Raw genomic sequence first — 26562 nt, forward strand, 5'->3', positions numbered from 1 at the left:
ATGGAAAATTATTCAGCCATAAGAAAGAATGAAATCTTGCCATTTACAACAACATGGACAGAGCTACAGAGTATAATGCTAAGTGAAATAAGTCAGTCAGAGAAAGACAAGTACCGTATGATTTCACCCATACGTGGACTTTAATAAACAAAACAAATGAGCAAAGGGGAAAAAAAAAAGAGGGAGAGAAATCAAGAAACAGACCCTTAATTAAAGTGAACAAACTGATGGTTACCAGAGGGAAGGGGGGTAGGAGAATGGGTTAAAGAGGTGATAGGGATTAAGGAGTCACTCATCATGATGAGCACCGGATGTATGGAATTGTTGAATCACTATACTGTACACCTGAAACTAATACAACACAGTATGTTAATGAACTGGAATTAAAATTCTTTTTAAAAATATGAAAAATAAAAAAGTATAGTGGTAGGTAATAGCCATGAAGGTAGAATTTATTACTGCAGTATATTATACAGACTCTAATGAGGAGGTCCTATTTTAAGTGATGTAATTGCTGCTTCCCCAATGTGACTTGAGAAACAGAGGAGGCAATCAAAAACTCTGGAATATCTTAAAGGAGGCTGACATATATGTATATAAAAACAGGACAGTATTATAAATGGTAGAAAATGAAGGAAGAGGAGCCATTAACTAATAAGGCAAATATCAATTCACTGAACATTTCTCTGCATATTTCTCTATATCTGCTCTAAAGTTTCAGTCCTTGGGAGTTTCTGCTATTCCCCTTATGCAAACAGATCTTTCATAAACCCTCATTCTATTTCCATCAATCCAATATATGTTCTTCAATGATTATTGATGTTGTCAGATTTCTGATTATTATAGAGATTCCCAGCCTTTCATGTGGAATCCACAAATGACTTCACCTATATGTGAAGTTTTCAGATAGGACAGGTGAAAAATGAAGGCAAGAGTGTCATGGACCAAATACAAGTAATAGCTGTGTCTAAAACGTAGATATGAAGAAGCCCATTAAGGAGTCTATAAGGAGAAAAGAAGGAGGAGAAAAAGAATGAGAGGAGCGGTAACACTGCAAAAAGGGGAAGTGGTAAGTATACAAGTCAAGTCCCTCAACAGTGTCAGAAATGAAGGGAAGTTAAGAAAGGTGAAGACTTGGGCGCCTGGGTGGCTCAGTGGTTTGGGCCGCTGCCTTCCGCTCGGGTCGCGGTCTCAGGGTCCTGGGATAGAGTCCCATGTCGGGCTCTCTGCTCGGCGGGGAGCCTGCTTCCCTCTCTCTCTCTCTGCCTGCCTCTCTCTCCATCTACTTGTGATCTCTCTCTGTCAAATAAATAAATAAAAAGAATCTTTAAAAAAAAAAAAAGGTGAAGACTTAAAAAAAAAGAATATGAAAATTGGTAAAGTCACCGATGACTTTATTTTTTAAAAGATTTTATTTGTTTGTCAGAGAGAGAGAGAGCGCGCACAAGCTAGTAGAAAAGATTACTTTGAAAGAATGCAAGCGGGGCACCTGGATGGCTCAGTGGGTTAGAGCCTCTGCCTTCCGCTCAGGTCATGATCCCAGGGTCCTGGGATCAAGCCCTGCATCTGCTCAGCAGGGAGCCTGCTTCTCTCTCTCTCTCACTCTGCCCACTTGTGATCTCTGTCAAATAAATAAATAAAATCTTGAAAGCAAGCAAGCAAGCAAGCAAGCACACAAATATACTTAAGGTCAGAGGAAATGGGACGACTGATGGGTAAAAATACAAACATTTTGGAAGCGCATGTCAAGGACAGGATGGGTAATTTGAGGAGAGCATTTGAAGTTTATACTCAGTGCCTGAGTTACGCAGCTAGTCTGTGATCCACTTCTCTGTTGTAGGGGGAGATGGAGTATGCTTTCTGGAAATTAAGACGGTAAGAGACCTGGCATAATCTCATTGTAAATGTACTAATGAAAGACCTCCTAGCAAACAAACTGGCCAACTCAGTGGTTTTCACTAGTAGGAGAGCTTATCTCTGCACTGCTTTTAACAGAATGTATCTAATTATCTAGGCTTGCTTATGAAAAATAAAACTGTGATATAGAAAGGTATGGGATATGGCCTCATGGAAAATGTTCCTGTGTGCTACATAACTGAGTATGAAATGGAGATGTTTCATGTGGCCAAACGGTAAAAACTTCTGGTTATAAAATAAGTAAGTTCTGGGAATGTAATGTACAGCATGGTGACTACAATCAAAAAGGAAAAAAAAAAATGGAGCAATGGTATTGACATGGCTCCTTCTGTGTAAATAACATGATTATACACATCCACCAGGTCAAATCTCATCCAAGAACCTGAGCCAGGGCCCATCATGTAAAGAAAGAAGAGGACCTGAGGAGCTGGGAAGGTATTCCGTATCTCTGTCTGCTTCACCTGTGCCTCTTAATGTCTGTTCAAGCTCTGATTCATGTGAGTCTCTCTTGACAAAAACTTCTTTGTGTTTCCCATTGCCACACACACAAAGCACAGGGTGCTTTTAAAAACAACTAGTTGAATACTAAAATCATAATTTTATAAGGTAATTATAAATATATATAATAAAGAGTCTAAGAGACAAAAGTAAGAAAAAAAATATTGTTTCAGGTTGGATAAAACAAGCTTAGAACAATAAAATACAAAAAGTAAAAATAAAAAGGTATTTTAGAGCAAAGTGAAATGATCATTGTATTAAGTTATAAAAGTGGGGGCGCCTGGTTGGCTCAGTGGGTTAAAGCCACTTCCTTCAGCTAGAATCATGATCTCAGGGCCCTGGGATTAAGCCCCACATCTGGGTCTCTGCAGCAGGGAGCCTGCTTCCCCCTCTCTCTCTGCCTGCCTCTCTGGCTACTTGTGATCTCTATCAAATAAATAAATAAAAATCTTAAACTATAAAAGTGGTAATAGCAGCTACTCTAATTTAGGAATGATGAATTTAAAGAAAGATAACATCACATAGCAAATATGTGAAGTATGTATGCACAACTCATTTGAAAATCACACTTTTCACCCTGGCATGGCAAATATGATGGCTTCTGAAATAATTATACAAGTTTGTCTCAATTTTTGAAGTATTTTAAGAATAATATCATTATTTATATTTTTTCTATTTGACAATAATGCCTAATATTAGGCACAAGTCTATTATAATTGTCTGTTTCTTAAACTTAGAAGTCAAAATTTGTTTTATTTAATTTTCTAAAATTAATAGGTTTTTTAATGTATTTTAAGTATTTATTTATTTTATGTATTTTTATGTTTTTTTATGTATTTTTTATTTTAAATATTTTATTTCTTTATTTCACAGAGAGAGCTAGAGAGCACAAGTACTGGGAGAGGGAGAAGTAGGCTCCCTGATATGCAAAGAGTTCAACTTGGGGCTCCATACTAGGACCCTGGAGCCATGACCTAAGCCAAAAGCAGATGCTTAACTGACTGAGCCACCCAGGCATCCCTAAAATTAACAGGTATTTAAATTTAAATTTCAAAATAATATGACTTTACGAAAAAATACATTTTTCTTTATTGTTTAACTAGAGTAATGTAAAAGCTTCAAATTCCTGTGACTTGAGAAACAGAGAAAACAATCAAAAATATTGGAGTATCTTAAAAGGAGGCTGACTCCCTCAGAAAAAGGAGTTATTTTACTCAAGGTCAATTCTGTGTTATACATTGATTGTGCAGCTGCTGAGATGGTCAGAAATTTGTCATGGATTCTAAATAAATAAATATTCTTTTTCATGCCTATGAAAACTAGCCGGCCCATGGGGTTATCTAAATAAGGCATAAAATAGTTTTCATCTCACAGAAAATTAAGATAACTTGATCCAATTAAACATAAAATTGTCATTTTTGGATTCTAACCCCAAGAATAAAAGGCAAATTAACTTTATTTTCCAATTTCTTATTTTTAGAAGGCATATAAATGATTTTTTAAAAGATTGTATTTATTTATTTGACAAAGACATAGAGAGTACAAGTAGTCAGAGCAGCAGGCAGAGGGAGAAGGAGAAGCAGGCTCTCCACTGCACAGGAACTCCGATGTGGGGCTCGATCCCAGAACCCTGGGATCATGACCTGAGCCGAAGGCAGTCCCTTAACTGACTGAGCGACCCAGACGCCCCACAAACGATCTTATGGTTACCCAGATATTGTATGGTTAAAGAAAAGAATTTTAAATTGCCTTCTACTACTGTCCTTCTCAACCATTTTCTTGATAAATAGCAATAAACAGAACTATGTATGGTTCTTAATAAAGCTTTTAATATATGTAGTTTAATATCGCTAACAATAAGATTGTTCAGTGCTGTGCTCTGAATACTTGTGTTCCCCTAAAACTCATTATGTTGAAATGTTGATGTGATGGTATTAGGACATGGGGACTTTGGGACGTGCTTAGGTCACAAGAGTGGAGCCCTCCTGAGTATGATCGCTGACTATATCAAAGACTCTAGAGAGCTCCGGAACCCCTTCCGCCCACCATGTGAGACACATCAAGAGGGTGCTGGTTATTAACCAGAAAAAAAAATGCTGGCACCTTTATACTGGACTTCCAAGCCTCCAAAACTGTGAGAAATAAATTTCTGGCACATATAAACTCCCTAGTTTGGGATATATTGTTATGGTAGCCCTTCCGGCCTAAGACACTGGCAACACTGGCATTCAGGAAAAAAATCACAAAGGAAAACACTTAAGTGCCAGGCACATCTCCTGTGAACTTTATGAAGAAAAGTGGTAATAATTATGATACTGCAACTTTATTTATTTACTCAAACTGGTCTTCAAGTCCTTTTAGATGAAGTGAGTTAACTCTATGGGTAAGATATCTCGTAATGCTGTGCACCAAACATACAAATTGTGACAGCTTATAAGTGAAAATGACTCCTCCCCAAAACTGGGGGAAAAAAATGAATGGACTATTTTATCCAAGTATGCTTTTTGAAAGGGAAATCTGAATCTACAAGTTTATAAGAAATGAAGTGAATTAGACTAGATGAAATATGCAGGGCAGTTTTAAAACATCACCTTAGATGTATTTGACCAAGAACTTATATTTTTTAATACGTTCTCCAAAAAATATTACAAATAATTAACTATTCCTTGTCCCCTCTGTATGGTGTATCCAGAACTATGGTACTGATATGATCCTGGAAACCACTCCATAAGGCTGACTATCCTAAAATGAATTATATTTCTACCAGAACAATGTCATAATTGGTATGATCTTGATCAGGGACTTAGGATCAAAAATCAGAGCTGTACCAAACAGTATCATAAAAACATGTGTACATTTGTATAACAAATTAAAATGTCAAAAAATGTGCATAAGCACACCCCAAACAATGATTCTACTAAAGGCTTTAAATCATATCTATATGAGGATATGTCACAACCTGATCAACAATTATACCTTTAATTCACCTATATTTATTATGTATCAGGCACTATACCAAATGCTGTAAGAAATGCTAATATGTATGAAACTTCTTCCATTTAAATGAATGAGATCTAATAGGTAAAATGAAACCTATTCATTCAAGTAACTAAGTAGTGGGTGTTATGTGATATGTGATACAACTTAGAAGGACCTTGATGGGAAAAGCATCGTTAGTAACTGGAAAAATCAATAAAGGCATTATGGATTAGGGCTATTAATCTAAAATTAATATACTAGTTATCAACAAATGTAATTCAATATTTAATGAGTGATACTTGTGATTTTCCCTCTGAAAATTTATGAGGATTGAAAAGAACGATTTGTGTGCCTCCATTTCCTTACAAATATTAATGGCTCCTTTTTCTCATTAAATGTACTTGTAGCTCGCAATAACTACCTTTAATTCCGCTGACAATGAGTTGAACCAAAAGCTGAGATCATTATTTTAACTCTCAAAAAGCCAGTAACATTTTTACATACTTGAAAGTCTCATTTAGGATTTCAGAATTAGGAGGAAATATTTATTGAATTAGATCTTCTAATTATCATCTTTGCTTTGCTCTTAATTTTGAGCTCCAAAAACTACATGTAAGAGTGAAATGTAATGCCACAAATCTAAGTTTGAAAATACATATACTAAAAGATCAGCAGAGTTCATTTGACTGGTAGATGGTAAAGATGACATATTTTGAAACAGATTGTTTGAACATGAATGTACTTTCTTCTTCTCCTGCTGCCTCTTAGAGTGACTGCTCGACATTAGCAGTTGGGCCTCTGTGGCAGAAATTTGCAAAAAATATAATTTACATATATATACAATGATGTCAATTAAGCACCCGAGCCCCACTCCATATAAAATTAGGGTCACAGGAATTCACGTATCCTGAATGTGGTTCAGGATCAAACATTCAAACGCTTGATTTGGATTGTGGCCTGTGATATCAAATGGCCACAATCCAAATCAAACATTTCCCTCACATTGTAAGTTTTAAAATAGTGAGAATTATTAAATCTAAATTATTAAATTATTAAACAATGACAAGAGCACATTAATATCACCCAACCTAGAACTCTAATATCTTCCAGGCCTGTGTTTTCTTTGTATCTTCAGAGCAGGTTCTTAATAAATATTTATTTAAAGAAACTGCAAACAGAAATGCCTGGGTGGTTCAGTTGGTTAAGCATCTGCTTTTGGCTCAGATCATGATTCCCAAATCCTGGGACTGAGTCCCACATCAGGCACCCTGCCTGCCACTTCCCCTGCTCGCGCTCGATCATGCGCTCTCTCTCTCTCTGACAAATAAATAATTATATAAATAAAATCTTAAAGCAAAACAAAACAAAACTGTGAATAGATAGATAAACAAATGAATAAAGGATAAGCTAATAAAGGAGACAATAGCAGGCCTCAGAAGAAAAGTGAATGCACAGCTTAGTGCTTGGCTATTTAAGTCTTAATCTTAAGATTATCTAACTATTGTCAGTAATATCTTAAATTCTGGATCTCAACATACCAGGAATTAAAATATGACATGAGAAGCTAATAATCTGCAAGTAACTTTTTTTTTCCCCTCAGATATATATCTGGTCTGTTCTTCTTCCAAAGAAGTCCTACAAGTTACTTAGTGTTGTTGTTTTTTTTTTAATTTTGTTTTTACTATGCCATTCACAGTTCCTACAGAAAGGCAGCAGGATGCCAAACTGAAAATAAGAGAAAGTACACTATCAGAGTAAAATAAGCCATAAATGAAAGCTGTCAGAATCTTTTAGCACAAACAGATCAGGGCAATTTTGTGCATGCATTTGCTGAGTAATCTAGAGATAACACAACTTTCCAAATCAGCATTTTAATGTAATAAAAATAAATACTTTCAAATTCAGTTAGGTTCCCAGGAACTTAATCACATAAAATTAATTTAGATATAGACAGCTCAAGGACTTTAGGTCAAGATGAGTGCACATCCCAAAAAAACAAAACTTGTAATTATAAATTATGTCTTAATCTTTTTCAAACACCATGACCAGCACAAGGTGAGGCATGTCCAGGGAAGGAGAAAACAAGCCGATTTTCAGTTAATTAAAAGAAATGAGATACACTAATTTTTTTTAGAATAAGGTAGTCATTAGTGCCCAACAAATATATTTGGTCTACACCTTCCAGACACAAGGAAGAGAATGTATTTCCTGGAGCTCTCTGTGGCTAGTCTGGGCCAAGTGACTAGAACTAGTCAATAAATTATAAGAGAAAGTGATAGGAGTCTCTCACAGGTCAGAACACTTATTACTGGGATGAGGACCTCCTGAGATCTCTTTTTGCTATGGTGAATGGCAATATTCACAGTGGTAGCTGGTTGAACAGCTTGGACACAGAATGAAACATTAAATAGAACTCCCAGAAACTTCCACAACAAACATACAGCCTGAATGAGAAGTAAATCCATACTATGAAAGTGACTAAGATTCAGAGGTTATTTGCTATCCCATATCCTAGCTTCATCTCATTCATACATTCAATCATTTTCCTTGCTGTAAGAATGCCAGAGCCTCTGTATTATCCATTACATATGAATGTCCATTACATATGAATATATCCTCACATTAATAATTTTTTTGGAGCAAGGTGATGCAAATACATATGGAGTTAAATGTCACTGTGTAAAACTGTTCAAGAAACCATGACATCTCCTTAAATTTATTCATTTATATACCACAGTCTGAAGGAAAAGTTCCTAGAAAGAATGAGCCTATTTTTGGAAAAGCTCTTTAAGATATTTGGACCATACTATTTTATCAAGAAAGTAACTCAACAGAGGAAAATGAAGAAAAATCTTTACTTAAAGGAACTTGAAAAAATATAATAAACGTGAATGCTTATCAATTTTTACCAGATATATTTTGGTTTCCTACAATAAATTTAAGCCAACTCCAATTTCTTCTGAGCCACTGATGTTCAAAGAGTTAATGCATTCTATTCTCCCCTCTCCCTTCAAACTGAAATACCCCCATCCAAATATACAAAAAAACACTAGCATTGTGGTCTATCTAGCCTATTAGAGTATATCTTTGGTTATTCAAAAACCCTTAGCATCTTAATAAATAAAACTATATTCCATGGGTAAACTTAAATCCCCATGAACTAGATAAAATACTCCAGTTCCTTCTAAATATGAATATCTTCTTTTTGTGAAAAAGTTCCTTTCTAGATGAGATATTCTTCAGTAAATACAATGATACATTCATTAATATATCAGTAAATACTACTACATTTTAAGTTCAGAATCAGCACTAAATTTTGTTTCATTTTTGTATCCCTTACAGAGGGCTGCATAGGCTGCCTTAAGTAGAGCAAGTATAGGCTGCCTTAATTGTGTTAACTTCATTACATAGAAATAATGCAAAAAAAATTAATTTTAAATCTCTTTTATTCTCCACAAAGCATCTAGGGTTTAAAGTTAGACAGGTAGAATCCAAATCTAAATCCTATCTCTACCTATATCTGTATTTTGGGGCAAGATACTTATCTTCTCAGTGCTTTATTGTCCTCTTTTATGAATGTGATTAATAGTAGCATCACTTGGTTCATAGCACAGTTAAGGACTTTATGTGAAAATACACATGAAGCATTAAGAGCAGCCCCTTGGTCCAAATAAGTATTGAAAATACATGTTCCTATTATTATTGATCTAAAAGGAAAGAATAACTGAACATCTTTTCTTAAATACATACAGTTATTTGAATTATTTTCAAGGAGGAATATAGAAAATGTGTGTCACTATTCACAAATAAAGATTTAATTTCTTAAATATGTTACTTTTTCACATAAAACTAAAACTACTTCCTACCATGCCTCTAAGTACTAACATTTGTTCCTTATATTGCTATGAACACAGAAATATAAGGAATATATTTCAAGAATATATTTTATCTTTAAATATATTTAAAGATCTATTTTAATATATCATTATAATATATAATACACAATTTTAATTATATATAATTTATCTAAGAATATATTTTATCCATTTTAAATTCATGATTACACTATGAATGAAAAGGATGAGGTATTAGTTGTGAAATCCCAAAGAAAACAGTAAAGTCATAAAATAATCTTTGATAGGTTTCATATGGAAATTCAAACATCAGTATTTATTTCAAAGAGTATGACCTATAAATTCAATGAAATGAAATGAAATTTCATTGAAATGAAATGAAATTCAATGAAAATGTACAATATTTCAACCAAGTTTCTAACAATGAAAGCCTTTCCCTAACCATGACAATGATGTAACCCTGCCATCTAGTGGCAGATCCATACCACTGCAGGGACACTTCTTGAAAACTACAAAAAGCCTCACATAAAGAACAAACTGGCATTTTTGTGTTCTGACATTTTAAATTTTAAATCCTGAAAGTGGACCTGGGAAGAAGAGTAATTTTAGATGTTACAAGGAGAACTACTTAAATATATTATGGAAAACGTGAGACAGAGTATATTAAAGGCCCAACTTTGGGCAAGTCTATACACAGTATACAATTATTAATGTATCTCTATGAAGAAAAATGAGAATTTTGTGAAAAGAAATGTTTCATGAAAAGTCATTAACCATAACTTTTAGTACTGCATCAACCAGAAATCTTTTTTAATGTGTTCTTACACTTAAAAAATACCATCAGGCATCAGTTAATCAGTTAATCATCAGTTAATCATCAGTCAGTCAATCATCTGACTCTTGATTTCAGCTCAAACCATGATCTCAGCGTCATGAGTCTGAGCCCCGTGTGGGTCTCCATTCTGAGCGTGGAGTCTGCTTAAGATTCTCTCTCTCCTTCTGCTCCCTCCTCTTCTTCCCCTCCAGTCCACACACAAGCACTCCTTCTCTCTCTCTATTAAAAAAATTAAAAGCGGGAAGGAGTCAAGAAGGCAGAGAAGTAGCAGGCTAAGATGATGTCAGGTAGCAGGAGATCAGCTAGAGAGCTTATCAAACCATTGTGAACACCTACAAATCCAACAGGAGATCCAAGAGAAGAGCAGCAACTCTAGAAACAGAAAACCGACCACTTTCTGAAAGGTAGGACCTGCAGAGAAGTGAATCCAAAGCGACAGGAAGATAGACTGTAGGGGAAGGGGCCGGCTCCTGGCAGGTAGCAGAACAACAGAGCACAAAATCAGGACATCGCTCCAGAGGCTAGGCTGGGGTGAAGCCCACGCAGGGACAGCATCCCGTGGGGTACAGGTCCCGTGGGGTACAGGTCCCGTGGGGTCACAGAAAGATTGGGGCTACCTGAGTGTTACAGAGCTCACAGTATTAGAGCGGGAAAGCCGGCTACAGAGACAGAGCCAAGGAATGAGCTCTCAGATCAGGGTTACCCTATCATGATCCGTGGCACGAGCCAGTGCTCTGTGAGTGGGGACCCCACAAGATCCGTGGACACCCCCCTGGAAGAGCACAGGTATCTGTGGGGTTTGGAGACTCCAGGCTGGGCTGTGTGCCAGAGACAAAGAAGCTTGGTAACAGGCTGGATGAGCTTGGAGCACGGGCGGAGGCCAGGGAGACGGGAGGGAATGAGCGCTTTTCTCCAAGGGCGCACTGAGGAGTGGGGCCCCGAACTCTCCGCTCCTTCCGGCTGGAGATCAGGAGGCTACCATTTTCATTCCCATCCTCCAGAACTCTATGGAAAGCATTTAGGGAACAAAAAGCTCCCGAAAGCGAACCCAAGCTAATTACTTAGCCTGGCCCCTGGTAAGAGCGGTGCAATTCTGCTTCAGGCAAAGACACTTGAGAATCACAACAACAGGTCCTTCCCCAAGAAGATTAAAAAAAAAAAAATCCAGCCAAGACCACGTTCACTTACCAAGGAGAAAAGCAGAATTCCAGAGGAGGAGAAAGCAAAGCATGGAATTCATGGCTTTCTCCCCATGATTCTTTAGTCTCGCAAAGTTAATTAATTTTTTTAAATTTTATTTTTGTCTTCTGCTAAATTTCTTTTAAAACTTTTACACTTTCCTCTTTTAACTAGTTTATCTTAATACATTTCATTAAAAAAATCTTTTTTGAACCTTCATTATTATAGTCATATTTTATCCTTCATTGTATCTAACTTTATTTTTTGTATATACATAGCGGTTTTTTCTTCTTAAAAAATTTGGGGTATAACTACTTCTAATAGATCAAAATACACCCAAAATGTAGCACAAGGCTTTGTTCTAATCTCCAGCCTGAGCAAATTCTCTCCATTTTCTTTTTCTTTATTCTCCCAACTAACTTATCATATCAACTCCTTTTTTAGAATTTTTTAAAAATTTTTCATCTTTATAGTCATATTCCATCCCTTCGCTGTGTTTACCCTTATATATGTTTTTCATTCTTTAAAATTTTGGGAGGTAGTTTCTTCTAAGATATCAAAATACTCCCAAAATTAAGTGAGTGACCCTGTTCTATTCACCAGTCTAATATATATATTTCTTTCTTTTTTTATAATTTTTTCTTTATTTTATTTTTTTATTTTTTTTTTTCTGAACTTCTTTTTACCCCCTATCTCCCCCCCCCCCATGATTTAGGGCCTCTTCTCATTTGGTTAAAGCACATTTTCCTGGGATCTTTGCCACCCTTTTAGTATTTTATTTGCTCCTTCATAAATTCTTATCTTGATAAAATTACAAGGTGGAAAAACTCACCACAAAAAAAAGAACAAGAAACAGTACCAAAGGCTAGGGACCTAATCAATACGGGCATTGGTAATATGTCAGATCTAGAGTTCAAAATGACAATTCTCAAGGTGCATGAATTCTCAAAGGCATGGAAGATATTAGAGAAACCCTGTCTGGAGAAATAAAAGCCCTTTCTGGAGAAATGAAGGAACTAAAATCTAACCAAGTTGAAATAAAAAAAGCTATTAATGAGGTGTAATAAAAAATGGAGGCTCTTACTGCTAGGATAAATGAGGCAGAAGAGAGAATTAGTGATATAGAAGACCAAATGACAGAGAATAAAGAAGCTGAGCAAAAGAGGGACAAACAAGTACTGGACCACGAGGGGAGAATTCGAGAGGTGGCACCATAAGACGAAACAACATTAGAATAATTGGGATTCCAGAAGAAGAAGAAAGAGAGAGGGGAGAAGAAAGTATATTGGAGAGAATTATAATAGAGAATTTCCCTAATATTGCAAAGGGAACAAGCATCAAAATCCAGGAGGTGCAGAGAACCCCCCTCAAAAACAGTAAGAATAGGTCCAAACCCCGTCATCTAATAGTAAAATTTACAAGTCTTAGCGACAAAGAGAAAATCCTAAAAACAGCCCAGGACAAGAAGTCTGTAACATACAATGGTAAAAATATTAGATTGGCATCAGACTTATCCACAGATACCTGGCAGGCCAGAAAGAACTGGCATGATATTTTCAGAGCACTAAACGAGAAAAACATGCAGCCAAGAATACTATCCAGCTAGGCTATCACTGAAAATAGAAGGAGAGATAAAAAGCTTCCAGGACAAACAAAAACTAAAAGAATGTGTAAACACCAAATTAGCTCTACAGGAAATATTGAAAGGGGTCCTCTAAGCAAAGAGACAACCTAAAAGTAGTAGACGAGAAAGGAACAGAGACAATATACAGTAACAGTCACCTATAAGGCAATACAATGGCACTAAATTCATATCTCTAAAAACTTACCCTGAATGTAAATGAGCTAAATGCCCCAATCAAAAGACACAGGGTATCAGAATGGATAAATAAACAAAACCCATCAATATGCTGTCTACTAGAAACTCATTTTAGACCCAAAGACACCTCCAGATTTAAAGTGAGGGGGTGAAAAACAATGTACCATGCTAATGAACATCAAAAGAAAGCTGGGGTGGCAATCCTTATCTCAGATTAATTAGATTATAAGCCAAAGACTATAATAAGAGATGAGGAAGGACACTATATCATACTCAAAGGGTCTGTCCAACAAGAAGATCTAACAATTTTAAATATCTATGCCCTAACATGGGAACAGCCAAATATATAAACCAATAATAACAAAATCAAAGAAACACATCGACAATAATACAATAATAATAGGGTACTTTAACACTCCCCTCACTGAAATGGTCGACCATCCAAGCAAAAGATCAACAAGGAAATAAAGGCCTTAAATGACACACTGGACCAGATGGACATCAGATATATTCAGAACATTTCATCCCAAAGCAACAGAATACACATTCTTCTCTAGGGCACATGGAACATTCTCCATAATAGATCACACCCTGGGTCATAAATCAGGTCTCAACAGGTATCAAAAGATTGGGATCATTCCCTGCATATTTTCAGACCACAATGCTCTGAAGCTAGAACTCAATTACAAAAAGAAATTTGGAAAAAACTCAAATACAGGGAGACTAAACAGCATCCTTCTAAAGAATGAATGGGTCAACAAGGAAATTAAAGAAGAATTGAAAAAAATTCATGGAAACAAATGATAATGAAAACACAATGGTTTAAAATCTGTGGGACACAGCAAAGGCAGTCCTGAGAGGAAAATATATAGCAATACAAGCCTTTCTCAAGAAACAAGAAGGGTCTCAAATACACAGCCTAACCCTACACCTAAAGAACCTAGGAACATGGCACGGATGTCCATTATCACCACTGCTATTATTCAACATACTACTAGAAGTCCTAGCCTCAGTAGTCTGACAACAAAAAGAAATTAAAGGCATCCAAATCAGCAAAGAAGAAATCAAACTATCACTCTTTGCAGATGATATGATACTATATGTGGAAAACCCAAAACACTCCACTCCAAAACTGCTAAAACTTGTATAGGAATTCAGTAAGTGTCAGGATATAAAATCAATGCACAGAAATCAGTTGCATTTCTTTATACCAACAACAAGACAGAAAAAAGAGAAATTAAGGAGTCAATCCCATTTACACCTGCACCCAAAACCATAAGATACCTAGGAATAAACCTAACCAAAGAGGTAAAGAATGTATACTCAGAAAACTATAAAGTACTCATGAAAGAAATTGAGAAAGACACAAAGAAATGGAAAAATGTTCCATGCTCCTGGATTGGAAGAACAAATATTGTGAAAATATCTATGCTACCTAAAGTAATCTACACATTTAATACAATCCCTATCAAAATACCACGAACTTTTTTCAAAGACATGGAAAAAATAATCCTAAAATTTATATGGAACCAGAAAAGACCTCAAATAGCCAAAGGAATATTGAAAAAGCAAGCCAAAGTTGGTGGAAACAATTCCAAACTTCAAGCTCTATTACAAAGCTGTCATCATCAAGACAGTATGGTACTGGCACAAAAACAGACACATATATCAATGGAACAGAATAGAGAACCCAGAAATAGACCCTCAACTCTATGGTCAACTAAACTTCAACAAAGCAGGAAAGAATATCCGGTGGAAAAAAGACAGCCTCTTCAACAAATGATGTTGGGAAAATTGGACAGCCACATGCAAAAGAATGAAACTGGACCATTTCCTTACACCACACATGAAAATGGACTCAAAATGGATGAAGGACATCAATGTGAGAAAGGAATCCATTCAAATTCTTGAGGAGAACACAGGCAGCGACCCCTTCAGCCTCAGCTGCAGCAACTTCTTCCTAGGAACATCACCAAAGGTAAGGGAAGCAAGGGCAAAAAATGAACTATTGGGACTTCATCAAGATCAAAAGCTTTTGCACAGCAAAGGAAACAGTTAACAAAACCAAAAACTGACAGAATGGGAGAAGATATTTGCAAACAACATATCAGATAAAGGGCCAGTATCCAAAATATATAAAGAGCTTATCAAACTCAACACCCAAAGAACAAATAATCCAATCAAGAAATGGGCAGAGGACATGAAGAGACATTTCTGCAAAGAAGACATCCAAATGGCCAAAAGACACATAAACAAGTGCTCCACATCACTCCACATCACTCGGCATCAGGAAAATACAAATCAAAACCACAATGAGGGGCGCCTGGGTGGCTCAGTGGGTTAAAGCCTCTGCCTTCAGCTCAGGTCATGATCCCAGGGTCCTGGGATCGAGCCCCACATCAGGCTCTCTGCTCAGCAGGGAGCCTGCTTCCTCCTCTCTCTCTCTCTGCCTGCCTCTCTGCCTACTTGTGATCTCTGTCTGTCAAATAAATAAATAAAATATTTAAAAAAAAAACACAATGAGATACCACCTCGTATCAGTCAGAATGGCTAAAATTAACAAGTCAGGAAATGACAGATGCTGGCGAGGATGCGGAGAAAGGGGAACCCTCCTACACTGTTGGTGGGAATGCAAGCTGGTGCAACCACTCTGGAAAACAGCATGGAGGTTCCTCAAAATGTTGAAAATAGAACTGCCCTATGACCCAGCAACTGCACTACTGGGTATTTACCCTAAAGATACAAATGTAGTGATCCAAAGGGGCACATGCACCCAAATGTTTATAGCAGCAATGTCCACAATAGCCAAACTATGGAAAGAACCTAGATGTCCATTAACAGATGAATGGATAAAGAAGATGTGGTATATATATACAATGGAATACTATGCAGCCATCAAAAGAAATGAAATCTTGCCATCTGCAACAACATGGATGGAACTAGAGGGTATTATGCTTAGCAAAATAAGTCAGTTGGAGAAAGACAACTATCATATGATCTTCCTGATATGAGGAAGTGGAGATGCTACGTGGGTGGTTTGGAGGGTAGGAAAAGAATAAATGAAACAAGATGGGGTCGGAAGCGGGACAAACCAAAAGAGAGTCTTAATCTCACAAAAAAAAACTGAGGGTTGCTGGGGGGAGGGCGGTAGGGAGAGGGTGGTTGGGTTATGGACATTGGGGAAGGTATGTGCTATGGTGAGTGCTATGAAGTGTGTAAACCTGGCGATTCACAGACCTGTACCCCTGGGGCTAATACTACTTTTTATATATATAAAATTAAAAATTAAAAAAAATTAAAAGCAACAGTAATAAAGTAAAATATCACCCCGCAAAAAAGATGAAATATAATACAGGATCTTTCTCTCTATAAATATAAACATAAACACACAATCATTTTTTAGTATAATGGAAACAAAAGTCCACTATCATTTGTTGTTTTGCAGTTACTGATCTGCCCAAGAGTAAGATCTCTCCAAACCTGACCTAATTGCTAGAACTTTTAACTTTGAGTACAGTGGTTTTGCTCTCACTCAGTGCTGCCTCAGTAACTTAAGACTTCTTCGCAATAAAATTGTTAAAACTGGATGAACTATTTTCATTTGAAACCAAATCATGTAAAATTCAGAGATAAAATGTACAAGTAATTTAGTTCTGAGGATTTTTCACACATATCCATGAATAGGAAGATAGGTAGGTAGGTAGGTAGCTAGACAAGTAGATAGATCATTTTTAGAAAACACTGCTATATATCAAGAATAAAAAACACTGCTGAAAAAGGAAACATTTGTGAGAAAGTGAGCAAAGAGAATTCCAAAAGTCAAGCCCACCCCAGTATTTGTGCGATCCAAGGCTCTCCAGACCTCCTGGGCTGTAGTCTACTCATCACCTCTTCCCACCTGGTTTTATCTCTCACTGTGAAGGAGCGTCATAAATGTGCCTCTAGACACCACAGTCCCCAAGTGTAAGCTCAGACCTGACTCTCTATACACACGTTACCTTCACCCTCACCTGAAGGTTCCTGCAGTTTAGACAAGGAATCTGGAATCCTGGTTACCGAGAATGTGTCAAAGCTTTGGATGGGCATTTTGTCTTGACCCCAAAGCTCCTCATTCCGGGTGGACAGGCTACTGTAAAAGGACAGGCAGAGCAGGATCCACCAAGAGGTGAATGGGTGGTAGTGGCGTTAAGTATGGCTTATAACTGGACATTTTTAGAGTGGCTATAGGGTAGAGAGATGGTGTGAAAGAATGGTTACCGAAGGGTGCCCCTGTGATGTTCAGCATTTTTAATTAGTTTGTGTATCCTGGGGTCTTGTTCTAGAAGAGAGAATATCAAACCTTCTATGGAAGCAAGAAGACAGGAATTACGGGTAACTGTCAGGTGTACTACTATCTGTCACGACACGTAAGAATCTGAAGTGAAAACACAGCCTCTCTAACTTGGGACGTCAACTAAGGAGACCAATTTTCCCTTCAAATATGAAGTATCTATTCTTTTTTTTTTTTTTTTAAAGATTTTATTTATTTATTTGACAGAGAGAGATCACAAGTAGGCAGAGAGGCAGGCAGAGAGAGAGAGAGGAGGAAGCAGGCTCCCGCTGAGCAGAGAGCCCGATGCGGGACTCGATCCCAGGACCCTGAGATCATGACCTGAGCCGAAGGCAGCGGCTTACCCACCGAGCCACCCAGGCGCCCTGAAGTATCTATTCTTTAGTCTGTTTATTTTTTTGTCAGTCTGTTTTCATTTTGCAAGAGGCATAAATACTCCAGGCACATACGTAATTATCTTAATTAATGCAAATATACACACACACACTTACCATGCTGTTCATTTTTGAAGATGATGAACCTGCTCTTTGCTTTCTTAAACTACTCACTTCTTCTACATTTCCATCTTTTGATTTCAAAATCATCCTGCTGCTCCCTGCAGTTCCTTCGGAAGAGGATCGCAGTCGCCTTTCTATAAATCTTCCTTCACGATATGGACTGAAGCTACTGGCAAGAACTATGAAAATAGATAAATAAATAAATATTAATACAAATGCTTAAATGTAGTTTTTACAAATGTTCCATTGAAAAAAAATGAGAAACTCTTAGTGTCATTCAAAAACTCTCTATCATATAAAAAATTTTTAATTAGTAATGGTAAATTTAGTTTACTTAATCATGTAATCACTTTGAAGCTCAAAACCTTCACAGTCATCCTTGGTTTCTCCATATCTCAGATAAACTGCATAATCCGATCCTGTCCTTATTACCTTTAAATTGCATACAGAATCTGATCCCCTCTTATACCTTCTCCACCAATACATCCTGGACCAAACTCTACCAACCCTAGCTTGGGTTACTATAATACTTCAACAGTTCTCCTGCTTTTGCCCATTCCCACTTACCTCTCTCTCTTCAAAAAACAGAGCCTGCTTTCCACATGGTAACCAGAATGATACACTGAAGACATAAGTGACATTGGTCATGATCACTCTTCTAGTTATAGAGTTGATATTTTCCCAACCTAAGTTGCCTTGTGATCTGTCCCTCCATTAAGAGCCTCCCTATGTTCACCTGTTCATGTAACTTACCTGCTGAGCCCTCCTCCACGGCCTCTAGCAGTTGCTAGAACACTGCAGGCGCACTGCAGTCCCATGACCTTTATCTCATAGGCTTTGCACAGTTATGTTTCTCTTAAATATTTGTGTAACTTACTCCCTCATCACCTTCAACTCTTTGCTAATATGCTACCCTGATTAATACCCTGCTCACCATACTTAAAAGGGTCTTTGTGAGACCTGAGGCCAAACTATAAACAATGAACTATCAGAAAGTAAAATTAAGAAAATAATCCCATTTGTAATATCAACAAAAAGGATAAAATACTAAGAAACAAATTTAACCAAGGAAGGGAAATATCACTACACGGGAAACTATAAGACACTGACGAAAGGAGTTGAAGAATACATAAATAAATGGAAAGATACTCTGTGTTCATAAACTGGGGGAATTAATATTGTTAAAATATCCTTACTACTTCAAGCAATCTACAGAGTCAATGCAATCCCATCAAAACTATAATGTTGTTTCTCATGGAAATACAAAAGCAATTCTACAAAAAAACTGCAAAAGATCTCAAACAGCCAAAGCAATCCTGAGAAAGAACAAAGCTGAAGGCGTCACACTGCCTGATTTCACTCTATACCACAAGGCTACAGTAATCAAACAGTACAGTATTGGCATAAAAACAGATACATGGATCAATGGGACAGAATAAAGAGCCCAGAAATAAAACCATCACATATGAGCAATTAATTTTTGTCAAAGGACCCAAGAATATGCAATGCAGAAAGGAGAGTCTCTTCAGTAGAAGGTGTTGGAAAAACTGAAGAGCCATATGTAAATGAATGAACCTAGAACCCCATCTTATAGCATACAAAAAAAAAATCTCAAAATGAATTAAAGATTTGAACATAAGGCCTGAAATGATAAAACTCTTAGAAAAAAAAGTATGGGTAAGCTCTGTGACATTAGTCTTGGCAAAGACTTCTTGGGTTTTGCACCAAAAGCAAAAGCAACAGAAGCAAAAATAAACAACTGGGACTATTTCAAAGTGAAAAGCTTCTGCAAGCGAAGTAAACAATCAACAAAATGAAAAGGCAGATTATAGAATGGGAGAAAATAAATTTTCAAATAGCATATCCTATAAGGGGTTAAAAGCCAAAATATACAAGGAACTCATACAACTCAACAGGTATATGAAAAGGTGTTCTGCATCACTATTCACCAGGAAAAGGTAAATCAAAACCATGAGATATCACCACACCAGTTAGGATGGCTAGTAGTAAAAAGTCAAAAGAGAACACGCACTGTCAATGCTGTGAAGAAAAGGGAAACTTCATACACTGATGGTGGGGATGCAAAGTGATATAGCCACTATGGAGAAAAGTATGGAGTTTATTCAAGAAATTAAAAATAAAGTTACCATATGATGTAGGAATTCCATTTCTGGGTATATATCCAAAAAGAAATGAAATCATTAGCTCAAAGAGATGGCCATACCCCATGTTTATAATAGCATCAGGTATATCTAAGTATGTAAACAATCATCAACAATGAATAGAAAAATAAAGAGCTCAACTTTATATTATTTTTCATATGACTATATATCCCAGACATTCAGATATGTATTAAATACTAGTATATACATCTTCCATAATAATCGCAGAATAAATTCAGTATTATGGAATTTAGTGTACATACCAATTCTTTCTTACATAAAATACATTTACTTAACAGGTTTTAAAATGCTGAACTTCCAAATTATAAAATCTTTATGAATGACACAAAAACCTCTCCACATACTGAAAGATAGAATACTATTATCTTTTCCTTGTTGACATTACCAGCTTATTTGTCTATCCCTCTCATTTTTTCAAGTTGTAGATAACACAAATAAACAGCCAATGTCCCAAGAACCAGCAACACATTATCAAATTCATCAAAATTATTTTAATGTGTTAAATGGCTCACAATTAGGATCTCAGTCAACAGATTAATAGTCAGCAAGATATGCTCACAGAGATAAGTATACATAGCATTCAATTTGGCATGGAGGCAAATGATTGTTTCTAAATAAGAATTAAGGATAATCAGGATAAGTACATTTCTACTTTTTTTGGTGCTATTTCTTTTAAAAACTGCCTAAAGTCCAATTTGAGATCCACCATTTGCTAACAGTGTGATTTCATAGTTATTTAACTTAACCTTTAACTATTAATAATTGCCATATAAAACTTTCGTTATGATTGAACAATACTGGGGCACCTGGGTGGTTCAGTGGGTTAAGCCTCTGCCTCATGGTGGCTCATGGCATGATCCTGGGGCCTGGAATGGAGCCCCGCCCGCATTGGGCTCTCTGCTCTGCGGGAAGCCTGCTTCCCCCTCTCTCTCTGCTTGCCTCTCTGGTCAATAAGAGCCTGAATTTTGAATTGAGATGGTTGTAACTTGACCTTTGCCACTTAATAGCTATATGATCCCTTGGTCTCAGTTTACATATTTGTAAAATGGAGACCACTAATACCTATCTCATAGGGTTTTTATCCCAAATAATTATCTACTAATGTTGTGACTTCAGAAACATTACTTAATGTATCTGTGTTCCAATTATTTTATCTGTAAAATGGGTGGTTATAATTGTAGCGATTACAATCAAGTGAGAATTTGATGAATTAATGTATCCAAAGTCCACAGAATTGGAAGTAATAATGATAAGACATAAGAAGCATTCAATGTTGGGAGAAGTAGTTGGCAGTAGTAGTAGTAGTAGTAGAAGTAATAGGAATAGTAGGAGTAACAACAGCAGCAGCAGAGGCAGTAGGAATCACAGCAGAGGAAAAAAAAATGATAAAAATAATGTCAAATACAGACCAGTAGGTGGCATACATTCAACAGTTTTCTTTTTTTAAGATTTTATTTATTTGACAGACAGAGGTCACAAGTAGGCAGAGAGGCAGGCAGAAGAGAGAGGAGGAAGCAGGCTCCCTGCTGAGCAGAGAGCCCGATGTGGGGCTTGATCCCAGGACTCTGGGATCATGACCTGAGCTGAAGGCAGAGGCCACTGAGCCACCCAGGCGCCCCTCAACAGTTTTCTTAAATGAAATTTAAATAACAAAGTTTTCTGTTAAATGACATACTATAATAATTCAGCCACCCATTTCCACACACCCCACGTTTTTTAACCAAACAGAAAGTACCCAATGTTACACAGGTATTTAATGACAGAGACAGATTAGAACTAGTATCTAGGATCTAAGGACAATATTTTTAAATCTTATAAGCCTATTATATTTAAAGATTTATATTTATTTGTGCTGAAACATAGATAATTCAAGTTTTGTTTAAAAAGGAACTAGAATTTAAATTATGGAAATTTCTTTTATAGTGACTTTGGCTGGAATATATCCATTTCATTGACTAAGAAATAAAATTAATTTCATTGACTAAGAAACACCAATACTCTACCATTTCCTCTAACAAAGGAAATCCTTATTTTAGATAAAGCCACATTCCAAATAAAATTAATTTCTTTCCTCTTTCTTCTGAGGGCCAGGATCTAAACAACACAACTAAGAAAAATGAGCAATATTGCTAAATTACATTTTAGCATAATACAAGTGAAGTAAGTTTAAAATCAAGTAGAGAAAATATTTAAGACGAATTATAAATAAGAAAAAAGACTAGAGAGTGGAAAATAAGGAAAAGGTGGTTTCTATTCATGAGCTGGAATAAGAAAATTAAATAAATTAGAATGAAAATTCTATTTCATATTTAAAATACAAAAAAAAAAAAAAAAAAACTGACCATACCTTTGGCAGGGTTTGACTCATATCCATAGGCTGCTTTGTTAAAAATATGATGATCACCAGAAGAAGGTATTATCCTTGAATCTGAAACAGGATGAATCCCTTTAACACGGTCAGCTATTGCTTTATGTTGCTCATAAAATCCAAGTTTCCTTGGGGAGCTTGTTGCCAACATTGTTTCACCATTTTGTACTACCATATGTTCTTCTCTTTGTATATCTCCTGATAAGTGAGTCTCTGAGTTGTTCCCATTCATAACAGGTAGTTCGGTGATTTGCAATAACACTTCCTTCTGATTAGCAGCAGAGGTTTCTAATAAGGAATTAGATTCAGTGCTACACCGGCCTTCTAATCTGTATTTTCCAGGAGACATAATTGCACAGGGAACAGTTCCCATAAGGTCTATTGTTGTCTTTGTAACAGCAGCAGGATTGGAAGAGATCTGAGAGGTAGAATCATTGTGGCCAAAGTTGTCACAGTGGGATGCCATGCTTCCACTTTTAGGAAATGCATCCGCTTCAGACACAGAATCTTCAGTCAAGGCTAAAAACTCTGAAGGTGTCTGAGCTGTTGTAAGATCAGCAGAAAGCAATGGAGACTGTAAAGAACTTCCTGCCCGTTCTGTTACATCCACAGAACAAGATGGAGAAGCTCTTACTAATACAGGTTCTCTCTCTTGGTACTGTGTAATTTCCAATGAGAATCCAGACTGTTGTACCAATGAAATGGATGGACTCTGTGGAACTGCTTTAGAAAACTTATAATGAGATGAAAAGGACTTAGTAAGTAGCTTCCTTGTTGACTGCCTAACAGAACGGCGGGTTTGTTCCTCTGTGAATCCAGAATCATCCCCCTCACTTTTGCCAGAACTTAGGCAATTTATAAAAACATTCTTATTAGTTGAGTGCTCCTTTTCCCTTTCAAAATCTTCTGTTAAAGATCTTGTTATCTTCTTATTCCGTGAACTGCTAAAACCAACAGAATGTCTTCCCCTGGTTTTAATATGTTCTTCCAAACTCAGTTTTGGCATACTGCTATGACCAGATTGAGCACCATTTGAAATACTAAGGTTCTGGTTGGTAGAGTCTTGCTTAGGTTCACTCCCCTTCTTATGGTGGAAACTAATGGAAGGAGTACGGAATATGCTCCTGCGTTTACCTGTGCTACCTGAGCTTGAGTTAGTGCTAGAAGGAGAGGAACTGTGGACACCAACCGTATTACTGGAGGAGGGTGAGGAAGGAAGAGAATCATGTCTTCTGCTAATACTTTTTCTGAATATTGGCAACCGGGAGACCAGGGTAGATCGTCTTGATCCTGAGTCCCCCATTGGGACTCCAAGGCTTGCACTGTGAGAGCCAACTTAGCAGCCTAGAAAAAGGTTAAAACAAAAAGAACAAGTCAGTCGCATTCAATTATAAATTATAAAAATAAAGACATTTTAAAACAAAACACTGTTTTTCAGGACATGGAATAGAATTCAGTTCATACTAAAATAACAAATAATAAAATTTTGATACTTAAGGATTTTTTGAAATTTTAAGTAGCAAGATTATCCAATAATTTGCACAGCAATTTTATAATGGCTCAAATATTTCAAGATTACCAAGAATGCTTAGTCTGTTGAAAAGATTATTGGGTTGAGAGACACAAGATGACTATTCAAGATCCAGCTTTACTACTCCCACTAGTTCCATTTGGTAAGTTGTTTGATCCTAACTTTCTATGTCTACTGTTTTAGATGTAGTAGGCATGAGACTGCCATAATCACTTCTTTCTGGGTAAAAAGACCCACCTCTACCTCTATTGGCCAGTAGTAGATAACATCCATCACAGGACTCAACAGGTTACTGATCTGAACTTAACAATCACAGACCAGACCAAGGGATGATCAGACACTAGAATCTTCAGTCAAAGAAAAACAAAACTGGAAGTATTCTTCTCCTTGCAGTTTGATTTTGGGGCAGTTAGAGATGTTCAGGCCTCTGGCAGAAGAAACTAAACCACAAAGGATACAGTGCAGGGTTATAAACAAGGTTAGGTTATGAGGAAACTGTGCCTTTGAGTTGAAGACAAGACTTGAATGACAACTAATTAAACTGGTAATGTTGAGACAAGTAAGAATACATACTGACAAAAGCAGAAGCATTGAAAATTTATGAACCATATTAATGTCGGGTGCTGATGATGAAGAAAAAGAAAGAAGAGAAGGTGAAGGTGGCAGCTCTACAGTTCATTAACTGTGATGTACCAAGTACTTTTCTGACACAGATTATCTCTTGTAATGCTTCTAACTGTAGAAGCAGATAGTATTACATCATCATTTTACAGCAGAAAGGTAAATTTCTATCATTCAGCTAATAAGTGGTAAAGCAGGAATAAGAAAATAATCTTTATGTAACCACAGGATCCGCTCAGAATCAGCATAGTAATTCTGCCTTCAAAAGATGAAAGAGCCAAAAACCTTGTGTTGCTGAAGGTCCCCCTATGCTTCCATTCCAGAGATGCCTACTTTTATCTTATATGGTCAGTCCTGCCATTCTAATGACTGCCATTTTTCACTGACTTTCATAAAGTGCTGTGATTGGTTCCTGTTTTGCTTTGTTTTGTTTTGTTTCTATATCTCACATAATTCCTTAACTGTATACACCCCCTGCATGAACTTGAATCAGACTGTTTCATTTTTTTGTTTTTTGCAACCAAAACTACCTAACTGAACAATAACAAATACTACATAAAATGACCAGCCCTCCATTTTATCATTCTTATGGAAAGATTATGAGATTGAACAAGTGAAATACCTTCACAGTCTTGAAGAAGTATGTAACAAAAATTTAAAAAGTATTCTCTTTCAGATTCACACTGAAAAATATTTAGTATTTTGTCCCTAATAATATAAAATCTAACAGATTTGCATTAGATGATTTTTATTAAATGTTTTCTACTTGCATCACTAAATTTGAATTTAAATCAAACTATGTGTAAAACACTCCCAAAATATCTACATATTCTTAAAAGCCTTTGGGAGAATAAAGCTTAAAATATAAAATCTCAAAAATTAAAAATATCTAATTTGCCTCCAAGGTTAAATCTAAGTCAACAAATTTCTAATTTCCAAAGCAGATACCAAAAAAATTAAATAAATAAATGCTGACACAAGAGCAAGAAATGTTAAAAAAAAAAAAAGTCCAAGAAATATTTCAATATACACAAATACTGAAAATATCCAGTAATAATGGTAAATATCTTGACATTAATGCATTTATAACCATAGATTCACCACCAGCTAAAAATCGTAATGGTTAGTAATGCTCCAATTACGACAAAATACTTCACTAGGCATTGAATGGAAACAAATCATGCACATTAGTGAAAAATCACAATTAAGAATGATGTTAACTAAAGCATCAGTAAGAGTGAAATCATGAAAAAAAGTATTATTATTTTTTAAGACTTTATTTATTTGAGAGAGACTGAACACTAAGGCATCTTTGCTTTGCTTTGAGACCTGAGTGTCTAAAATAATACATAATTAGTACCCGTAGAATAAAAGGATTTCAGAAGATAAAGTTTTAACTTCAATACATCGGTATTTCAAACCTAAATAAACCTATTTTCTGCCTCACTACCATAAATAAATGCTGCAATTTTGAGGTTAATTATATTAAATAACAACTTTTAGAGATTCATATGTTAACTGAAAGCCTTTCCAACTATAAAATCATTCAGTAATCTAAAATTTGCTTACATCTGAAAATGCTCTAGAAACACAATGCTGAACAAGTTGAATAAAACAATATATCATCATATTAACTATTAACGAAAGACTGCAACATGTTAATTTTATTTTTATTACAATTTTATTATGACAATCACCTTTTAATTTCTTAATAAACCTTGTGTATATTTTCATGTATTTTTATAAATTTCCAAGTCAGATAGAATAAACATATTTTCTCAGTTCCCCTCTAATATTTCTTGGTTCAGAAGTCATATCACTTCAATTATAATAGATCCTAAAAAAAATATAGGTTGAACTAGACCTGCCCCTCTTCCAGGGGCCTTTACTACTATGAACGTTATTTTCTCAAAGAAAGCAAATTTGTTATGTAAGAAGAGTGTCTTCTAAC

The 26562-nt window shown here is 36.1% G+C and overlaps 1 protein-coding gene across 6 annotated transcripts in view; it reads right to left on the minus strand.

The window, feature by feature from the left end:
- CCSER1 (coiled-coil serine rich protein 1) overlaps nt 1-26562 on the minus strand; it is a 1379910-nt gene that overhangs the window by 1214445 nt on the left and 138903 nt on the right. For all 6 annotated transcript variants that reach the window (XM_082727420.1, XM_082727421.1, XM_082727423.1 and 3 more), the window contains exons 2-3: nt 22439-23803; nt 17903-18087 (exon numbers count right to left, since the gene is read on the minus strand). In XM_082727420.1, the coding sequence (XP_082583546.1) occupies nt 17903-18087; nt 22439-23762 (1509 nt within the window). In that variant the 5' untranslated portion in view covers nt 23763-23803. The remainder of the gene's footprint in view (nt 1-17902; nt 18088-22438; nt 23804-26562) is intronic.

The sequence above is a fragment of the Mustela nivalis genome (genome assembly GCF_964662115.1).
Source record: "Mustela nivalis genome assembly, chromosome: 4".
Classification (NCBI taxonomy): Eukaryota; Metazoa; Chordata; class Mammalia; order Carnivora; family Mustelidae; genus Mustela; species Mustela nivalis.